Raw genomic sequence first — 10,000 nt, 5'->3', positions numbered from 1 at the left:
TCCCAAATGTCCTCCGGTGTCCCGTTGTTCCTGCCACTTCCTCACGGGCATTGAGCCCCAGCCTTCCCTGGACTGGGGCTGCAGGGTGACTACAGACAGGAAGAATGGGGTCAAAGCTTCTGGGGGCACCTCTGAGGGCGTGGCAGGAACAAACAAAGCAGCAGCTGGGGTCCCCATTGCCCTGTGCATAGGTACCTTGAAAACAGCAGGGGCTGAGGATTTAGCTCAGCGGCACAGCACCTGCCTGGCAAGCACAAGGTCGTGAGTTTGATTCCCAGTTCCGGAAAAAAAACAGAAAAAAGAAAGAAAAAGAAAACAGCAACAGTGGCTGGGAAAGTCTTTGAAGAAATTCGGATTGGCCAGGCGTGGTGGCACACACCTGTAATCCCAGCAGTTGGGAGCCTGAGGCAGAAAGATTGCTGCGTTTGAGGCCAGTCTGGACTACAAAGTGATTCAAAAAAAGAAAGAAGAGAGACAAAGAAGGAGGAGGAGGAGGAGAAAAAGAAGAAGAGGAGGGGGAAAGGGAAGGGGAGGGGAAGTGGGAGGAAAAGAAAAATGCTGATTAGATTTACAAGCTGAGGAGTGTGGACCTCCACCCAAAGGTTTCCCCAGTCCTAGAGCTTCAGACCCAGGCTCCTCCCTTCCCATATAGACCAGCAGGTGGCAGCACTAGCAGGGCTATCAAAACCAAAACTAAAGAAACTCAGATTTTTTTTGGTTTGTTTTGTTTATGCAAATATTCGTTCCCTCATTCCTCCGGGAATGGTCCCCTCCACCTCCAGAGTCAGCCCTCCCTCGCCCTGCTCTGCAGGGCTGCTCTCTCCCTCAACTCTCCGTGAATGAACACACCGTCAAGAGAGCTGAGAACCCAAAATCAAGCAGGCCTGGGAAATGTGAGTAAGGCTGGGGAGACCGAGGCAGGAAGAGGGGCCGCGCACAGGAGGCAAGCCTGCCCCAGACTTATGCTGGAGCCGGGGTGTCCTCCCCTCCCCGCGTACCCTGTCTGTGCCAGCACACACAGGCTCGCTCATTCACCAACACACACACCGGGCCTGAAGAGGCACAGCCGAGGCTGCCTTGCCTCTCTTCCTCTGGGCTCATAACAGTGAGGGGAGGGGACCCCCGCCCTGCTCGGCAGGAGGAAGCCCAGTTTCCCAGGCCCCATGGAGGGCTTCTCCCAGAGGGCTCTGCTGCATCTGTGGGACCCCTTTCCAAGACCCATGCCTGGGAGCCCTCGCCTTCCATGAGCTGGTCCCAGGCCCTGGTCCCATGCCAGTCCCATTCCGGGAAGGGGAGGCAATGATGGGGGCTGGGAGGGAGCATGATGGGAGCATTCGACCTCTGGACTGGACACTGCCCGGGAGGCAATGGGGCTGCAGAGGCGCCCCGCCCTCACCGGCCATCTCCAGGGGTGTCGGACAGCCAGAGAGAAGTTTGGGGTGCTCTTCACCAGCCCCGCAGACACCTCTTTCCCTTCCACAGGTGGCTCTTCTCGCTTCTGGTGCCAGCCCTGCTCTGGGGGGTGGAAGGCTCCATCCCCATCCCTCAGAAGCTCTTTGGGGAGGTGACATCCCCTCTGTACCCCAAACCTTACCCCAACAACTATGAGACAACCACTGTCATCACAGTGCCCCCGGGGTACAGGGTGAAGCTCGTCTTCCAGCACTTTGACGTGGAGCCTTCCGAAGGCTGTCTCTATGACTTTGTCAAGGTAGGGGCCAGGTTGGAGGGAAGAGGGCAGACCGTGCTGAGGGCCTGTGCTCCAGCGGCCCTGGCAACAGGTCCACCCCAAAACTGTACCGGCCCGGCCGGAGCTGATGACCAAATAGACTTCTGAGAGCCACTGGATGCCACAGATGGGGTGCCCTCGAGTTTTAGGGTGCTCAGGGAGCACTGTGGGGAGAAACATAGAGAAGGGAAGGCACAGTGGACACACTGCTGATCCTCTGGGGTCTTTGAGAAGCATCTGTATCTCAGTTTCTCTGTTTCCATGGAGAGCATGGCCATGACTGCCCACCTCCACAGGAACACAAGAAAGAGAAACAGTGTGGTAGCCCACGCACAGCCTTCAGCAAGGACAGGGACTCAGTGCCCGCACTCTGCATCCACCAAGGAGACTCCTCCCCCATCCCGCCTTTTACATCCGGTAAAGATAAGACTACAGATTCAAGCAGAGCCTATGCATGTGCATCCCAGGCAACAGCCTGGAGGCTGAGGGAATAACATGGAGACATGAGAGCTTCCTAGCACAGAAGACACAGCATGCACGGAGGAAGCGTATCTGGTGGCCTGGAGGGTGAGGAGTGGAGGAGCCTGTGAGAAGAAGAGACAGGGAAGCAAGGCTGGGGCCCAGTGGGACTCACACGCAGCTGGGCCATCCAGAGGCGTGGCTGGACTGAGAGGTTGAATAAGCATGTGGGGCGCAATAAGACAGAAAATGAAAACTAGTCCAAGCTTGGGAGTTAAGGAACTGCAAAACTGGGCAGAGACCCCCAGGATCCCCGTGGAAGGAGGACCCAGAAGGGTGGGAATGAGAGAGTGCTCAGACCTGTCAGGGGGTCAGGCATAGAACAGAGATGGGGTGACTTCCCAGCCATGGGTCACATGCAGAGTCGGTGAGTGGGAGATGCAGGCGACAGACGGACCTCACAGGGACGTCTGCAGCCCTCGGAGCACAGCAGGCGGTGACCAGTTGGAGCCAGGATTCACTCTGGGATATAGAGATGGACCCAACTCCTCAGCCTGACTTCTTCCCCTACCTCGTCTGTCTTCCACTAGATCTCTGCTGATAAGAAAAACCTTGGGAGGTTCTGTGGGCAGCTGGGGTTCCCCCTGGGCAACCCGCCAGAGAAGAAAGAATTTGTGTCCAAAGGGAACAAGATGCTGCTGACCTTCCACACAGACTTCTCCAATGAGGAGAACGGGACCATCATGTTCTACAAGGGCTTCCGGGCCTACTACCACGCCGTGGGTAAGTAATCCCTGAGGGTAGCACTTCTCCTTGGTCTTAGCAGGAAAGGGGAATCTTGAATCAAAGCAGCCCAAAGCCTGGCTTTCCTTGTTTCTGCTCTCAAGAGAAGGGGCCTGTCAAACCCAGGCTCTGCCCCCACTGGGCAATTCCCAGGAAGCACTAGGGAGGCCCGTATGTCCTGGTATCTGGGAGTGGAGTTTGTTACTAGGTCTCTGGTGAGTGGCCTCTCTGAGACCAAAGCCCCTGCAGGAATTTCCTGGCTAGGATTAAACTCCTCCTTCTGAATCTCCTCCAGACCTCGACGAATGTGCCTCCCAGAGCAACTCCATGGAGGACGACTCCCTGCCCCGCTGCCAGCACCTCTGTCACAACTATGTCGGTGGCTATTTCTGCTCCTGTCGTGCAGGCTACGAGCTTAGGGAGGACAGGCATTCCTGCCAGGGTGGGTCAAGTGGGGGGTGGGGGTGGGGGATTGCTGGGGGGGGGATTGCTGAATGGGGGATTGCTGGGCCCCTGGTGACACCCCTGAGACTCTGCTCTCACAGCTGAGTGCAGTGGTGAGCTGTACACAGAGCCATCGGGCTATATTGCCAGCCTGGAGTACCCCCGGCCATACCCCCCGGATCTGCGCTGCAACTACAGCATCCGGGTGGAGCGGGGCTTCACCCTGCACCTCAAGTTCCTGGAGCCTTTTGAAATTGATGACCACCAGCAAGTGCACTGCCCCTATGACCAGCTCCAGGTATAGCCATCTTGCCCGACGGGCTCCTCCCTCTCCTTCCCACACTCAAGTGGCTCCTCTCATTCCTACTTCCTCCTGGATCCTCCGGCCAGCTCAGACAAGGGTGACCAGCTTCACACCAGGGCTCAGGGCTGGGCAAGTTCCTGCATAACCAGGGGTCCTGGCAGTCTTTGCCACTTTCATCTGAAAATATACACAAGGCAGATTTCACCCCGGTGTAAAAATCCCCCAGCTGGAAAACTAGCCCTCCCTCCACTCCCATCAGATCTATGCCAACGGGAAGAACATAGACCAGTTCTGTGGGACACAGAGGCCTCCCGACCTAGACGCCCGCAGCAACGCTGTGGACCTGCTGTTCTTCACCGATGAATCCGGGGACAGCCGAGGCTGGAAGCTGCACTATACCACAGAAAGTAAGGCCGGTGGGCTGCATGTGTCTCTCAATGACATGAGAGCCTGGGTTCCATCCCCAGCACCACGATCAATAAATAAAAATAAATGTAAAAATAAGGCTCCCAGGGGTCTCCCTCACTAGGGCGAAGGATGACTAGTGGCTCTGAAATAAGCATGTTCCTCCCCAACAGTCATCAAGTGCCCGCAGCCCAAGCCCCTAGACGAGTTCACCATCATCCAGAACCCACAGCCACAGTACCAGTTCCGGGACTACTTCATTGTCACCTGCAAACAAGGCTACCAGCTCGTGGAGGTAAGGCCCCAGGGCTGAGGGGAGCCAGTACCCAGGCCCCACCTCCCAGGAGGAATCCAGGCGGGTCCATCCAGCCAGGTGGGTCATACTCACTGGACTCACGGAGGGCTGAGCCAGTGGACCAGCTCTCCACTTTGAGTGCACACTACAAACACTCAGAGAGTTTTAAAAATACTGCTGTCTGGATGATTCTTTTATCCATCTGTACTATGCCTTGGCATTAGGATTATTGAAAATTACTCAGGTGATTCGGATAGATACACAGCCAGGTTTGAGGGCTACTGACCTTGTCCATAACTCACAGTAGACTGAGAACAGGGAGGGCAGGGTGCAAACATCATGTGATGATTTTGTACAGCAGGGCTAGGGCCCCAACCTCCTGTTCTAGGGCTTTTATGCACATTGGAGGTCTCACACTGGACTCACCACCCTCTCAGCTTTGCAGACTCAGGATGGAATATGGTTTTACCTATGGGCCAAGGTCACAAAATCTCATAAACTGAAACACTTTTTCCTAAGAATATACCACTGTAGTTTCCCATTTTCTTGTCTTGTCCCTGCTGTCTGCTCCACTGCTACAGCACTTAGCAACATCAGCATCTTAGTGTAGGTGTGTCTGTGGCCACATAGTCTAGGTATGTCTATGGTCACACCACCCTGAACACACCCACTCTCTCTGAAAAGGGTTAGATGACAAGAGCGTTTTAGGACAGGCCATGCGCTTCAAAAAACTGTAATTTAGGCAAGAGGATATGGTGTAGGCCTCAGCTGGCAGGGCCCTCCAGAAAGGGAGAAGCCTAAGTCTGTTGTCTCAGTACAAAACACTCATTCTGGCTATGGTTTTAAAATTACAAATCGTGGAGTTTAATGCGAATAAGTAAGAGTCTAGAGCGGAGATTTCTGTGTCTACCAATTAGTCCTTGCTCTGACTTTCTCCTGTGTAACTCAGTGTCCCCTGTGGCTCTGGACGGAGAAAGCCGGCCAGAGAGAGGAAGGAGCCACAGTCCAGAGACACTGAGGTCTGAGAGTTCACAAGCTGTGGTCACATCTGCTCCCGCTCCTACCCGGGTCCAGGCAGGGAGGGCAGCTATGCGCCTCTGGTACTCATGGCTCCTCTGACCTCTGCTCACACAGGGGGACCAGGCGCTGCTGTCCTTCACAGCTGTCTGCCAGGATGATGGCACATGGCATCGTGCCATGCCCAGGTGCAAGAGTAAGTCACACTTCCAGGATATGTCTGCCCTGGGAGCCCTCCAACTCCTTCTGCAGAACCTGAACTAAGAAGAAAAGAAGAGGTCCAAACTAAGCCTCTCCCAAAGAGACCCTCCCCAGACTTGTCCCTTCTCAGGGACTGACAGGCTCCCTTAGAACTGACTTGCACTGTACCCAACTCCTCCAATCATAAGTGCCCTCCTCACTGACCATATTTCTCTCAGGTGTGCAGCCCATTCTGCAGGCATACAACACACACACACACACACACACACACGCATGCACACATGCACATATGGTCATTCTCAGTTCTCATCCCACCTGTACTCTCTCCAAGTCAGGGACTGTGGACAGCCACGAAGCCTGTCTAATGGGGACTTCCGGTACATCACCACCGAGGGAGTGAACATCTACAAGTCCCGCATCCAATACTACTGCCAAGAACCATATTACAAGATGAAGACCAGACCTGGCAACAGCGAGTCTGAGCGAGGTAGGGACTCACACCCATGGCAGTCTTCTCCTGTACACCTTCTGGGAACTTCCTCCAAGAGCTCTTCCAATAAAATCCCAAGGGAATGTAGAGTAAGTATGTGCCCAGAACCCTGGCTTCAGTGGCCTAAATTGCAGCTAGTAGCGTTGAAGAAGGAGGCACCTGACTGATGCAGAACAAGGCTTAAACCTCATGGAGTCAGTTCTTTCAGCACTACCACCACCACTACCAGTAACAGCATCATCATCCGCACCAGCAGCACCAATACTAACACCATTGCCAGTACCAGCACCATTGCCAGTACCAACAACAACAATACCAACACCATCATCATTATCACCAAAACTATCACCACCACTATTAGAACACCCTCACCACCAACACTACCATTCCTACCAACACCACCACCATCATCACTGACTGCCATAATTCCATGACTACCATTATAACACCAGTTACAGTGAGATGTTCCCTACCATTCTCCCCTCTCAGGCTGGTATATTGTGATAGTTTTGTATTTAGATTTATTTAGTTATTCTCAAACCATCCATGGATATCTTTAACACTTTCAAAAAAGAATGGGAGGATAGCTCAGTAATAAATTCTTTCCTTATATGACTTCCTGAGTTCAATTCTCAGTCCTGGAAAAAAGAATACATTCACTGAAACGTTTATGCTGGGCACGGTGGTACACATCTGTAATCCTAGCACTGAGAAGGATGAAGCAAGAGGATTGCTGAGAGTTTGAGGCCAGCCTGTGCTACATAGAGTTCAGGCCAGCCTAGAATACACAGCAAGAGCTTGTCTGGAAAAACAAGCCAGGCATGGTGGCACACACCTGTAATCCCAGCGCTCAGGAGGCTGAGGCAAGTTCAAGGCCAGCCTGAACTGCATAGTGATTCCCTGTCTCAAAAAGCCTAAATAAATAAATAAGAAAAAAAAAAAAAAAAACAGCAACAATAACTCCCTGAAAAAGGAAACACATTTGCAACAAGAACAAATCTTGGGTTATATATGATATTCATTTAAGGCTGGGTTTTAGAGTTAGACAGCCCTCACTTTTAATCTTGACACTAGTGCTAGAAGTTCTATGAGCACATGCAGTTTTTTTTCCCTAGTATTGGGGCGGGGGCTCTTTTTATTGCTTGAGACAGGGTCTCACTAAATTCCCCAGGTAGGACTCGAACTTATGACCCTCATGCCTCAGCCTCCCAGAGTGCTGGAATTACAGGTGCATGCCACCATGCTTGGCTCTTCATGAAAACTATTTAAGTTCTATTTCCTTATCTATAAAAAGAGAATAATACCCTAAAATGTCACCGTGATGCTGAAATGAAACAATGCAGATAAAGTACCTAGGAACAAGCATGGCACACTGTTAACAGTTAGAAAATGTAGCTACAATTCCACTACCAAGATGTCATGATGATAAGATTCAAGATTTGAATACATTCCCTCTGGTGTTCACTTCTGTTTTCACAAATAGGCCTCACATCAAACATATAGTTAAGTGTTCTGATATTTTTTAACTTAACATTAAGACAAAAATATGTGTATGGATCCTCCCAGCACTTTTGATGTTCATTCATATAGCTTTGAACCAATTAACTTTGACCCTGACCCCCCCCTCCACATCCCCTACCTCTGATCCTTCAACCATCAGTGCACCCCGGCCTCTGTGATCTGCTTTCTTGCCTGTCACGTCCCCTGACTGCGTTCCTCTCCCACAGGGCTGTTCACCTGCTCCGCCCAGGGCATCTGGAAGAACGAGCAGGAAGGAGAGAAGATCCCTCGGTGTCTGCCAGGTGAGTGCGACCCTCCCAGGCCATTCTCAGTGTCCTCTGGAGCCCTCTGGGGCCTCAACAAGGCGTGGCATGGAGAGAGGAGACAGCGAGGTGAGAGAGAAGTGGGGGAAAAGGAGGGAGAGACTCCCGGGAGAGAGGGAGAGAGGCACAAGGAAACAACTCATCCTGACATTCCAGCAACTTCACAGCAGCGGGGAAGTAAGGGAATAGAAACAGCAAGAGATTAGCCAGGCGTGGTGTGGCACACACCTGTAATCCCAGCACTCGGGAGGCTGAGGCAGGAGGACTGTTGCGAGTTTGAGACCAACCTGGGCTACAAAGTGAGCTCAAGGCCAGCCTGAACTGCATGGTGAGACCCTGTCTCAAAAAGACCAAATAAATAAATAAATAAATAAATAAAAATAAAGAATAAAAACAGCAAGAGAAATGGCAGGAAGAAATAAATCAGAATGAGGGAAGAAGCCGACCTCAGGCCAAAGCACAGGTGTCGGAATCGGGGAGAAAGAAAAGAGCAAGAACCAAAGGGAAGGGAGGGAGGGCAACTCAGTGACCCGGAGAAGGAGGTGGGTGCAGAAGCTGTGCTGATGACCCTGTGCCCTCTGCCTCCCCCTAGTGTGCGGGAAGCCTGTGCACCCTGTGGAGCAGAAGCAGCGCATCATCGGTGGGCAGAGAGCCAAGATGGGCAACTTCCCCTGGCAGGTGTACACCCAGCTCCCCAGCCCCGGTGGTGGGGCCCTGCTGGGGGACCGCTGGATCCTCACTGCTGCCCACACTGTGTACCCCAAGGAACAAATCTCACAGGACAATAACCACACCAGGGAGGTGTTCCTGGGCCACACAGTTATGAAAGAGCTCAAGAAACTGACAAACCACCCCATCCGCACAATCAGAATCCACCCAGACTACCGCCAGGACCAGCCCCACAACTTTGATGGGGACATCGCCCTGCTGGAGCTGGAAAATAGTGTCACCCTGGGTCCCAACATTCTCCCCATCTGCCTCCCAGACAATGAGACCTTCTATGATGACGGCCTCATGGGCTACGTTAGTGGCTTCGGGTTAACAGATGATCGGCTTCCTGAAAACCTCAGGTTTATCCGTGTGCCTGTAGCTGACCGAGAAGCATGTGAGAGCTGGCTCCAGAGCAAAAAGAGGGAGGATGTGTTTTCTCAAAACATGTTTTGTGCAGGGGGCCCGCGTTTAAAGCAGGATGCCTGCCAGGGGGACAGCGGGGGCGTTTTTGTAGTGAAAGACCACAAGAAAGATCACTGGGTGGCTTCGGGCATCGTGTCCTGGGGCATTGGGTGTGGCTATGGATATGGTTTCTACACCAAAGTACTCAACTATGTGGACTGGGTCAAGAAAGAGATGGGTGAGGAGGAGGACTGAGCCCAGGATTCAATAGGTCAGATCCAGTGTACAGTGTATAAAAACAAACTTTCCTGACCAGTTGATAACCACCCATAAGCTGGGCGTGGTGGCGCACACCTGTAATCCCAGCACTGGGGAGGCTGAGGCAGGAGGATCAATGCAAGTTTGAGACCAGCCTGAGCTACAAAGCAAGCTGAAGGCCCGCCTGAACTGCATAGCGAGACCCTGTCTCAAAAAGACAAAAAAAAAAAAAAAAAAAAAAAAAAAGAACTCATTAAAATCACTAATGCAGAAAGACACTGTGTGAAATAAATTCTCTTTTCTATCATCCCGTGCACATTCTTTACCAAAAGGTTATCTTTCATTCCTCTAAGGATTGCAGAGGATATAATTATCAATCTCCTTTTCTGGTTTTATATCATAGGGAAACTGAATAAACCCCATTCCAAACAAATTTTACAAGAGATTATGTGTAATGTTTGCTTTGGCAGCACATATACTAAAAAAGGAGATTACAGTGTGTAAAATGAATAAAAAATTGTATCTAATTAAGATAAAAATATTTAATACAGCCACATTAAAATATTTACTGAGGCAGTGGGAACTATTAAATTTATGTACACATTTACATTTAAGATAAGGGTAACAGTATATTTTTACAATTGGTTTTCATTATACAATATGAAGAAAATCCTGCTTC

General features: G+C 51.4%; 1 protein-coding gene across 1 annotated transcript; it reads left to right on the top strand.

Annotated features, from left to right (window-relative positions):
* Window positions 1-728: 728 nt before the first annotated feature.
* C1r (complement component 1, r subcomponent) lies at window positions 729-9,470 on the top strand. The gene is made up of 11 exons (XM_005378856.2): window positions 729-893; window positions 1,483-1,711; window positions 2,779-2,971; window positions 3,267-3,413; window positions 3,517-3,713; window positions 3,979-4,126; window positions 4,298-4,419; window positions 5,554-5,632; window positions 5,969-6,124; window positions 7,855-7,929; window positions 8,543-9,470. Coding segments are annotated over exons 1-11 (2,124 nt in total). The 5' UTR covers window positions 729-891; the 3' UTR covers window positions 9,319-9,470.
* The last annotated feature ends 530 nt before the right edge of the window (window positions 9,471-10,000 follow it).

This window comes from Chinchilla lanigera, unplaced genomic scaffold (genome assembly GCF_000276665.1).
Source record: "Chinchilla lanigera isolate Chin_1 unplaced genomic scaffold, ChiLan1.0 scaffold00012, whole genome shotgun sequence".
Classification (NCBI taxonomy): domain Eukaryota; kingdom Metazoa; phylum Chordata; class Mammalia; order Rodentia; family Chinchillidae; genus Chinchilla; species Chinchilla lanigera.
This window is presented reverse-complemented; position numbering and strand designations above follow the sequence as displayed.

Bases quoted from the DNA above. Each gene is read 5' to 3' on its own strand.
- C1r (XM_005378856.2), top strand. The intron at 4,127-4,297 runs GTAAGGCCGGTG...CCTCCCCAACAG, and splicing joins GCTGCACTATACCACAGAAA to TCATCAAGTGCCCGCAGCCC. The intron at 6,125-7,854 runs GTAGGGACTCAC...CCTCTCCCACAG, and splicing joins CAACAGCGAGTCTGAGCGAG to GGCTGTTCACCTGCTCCGCC.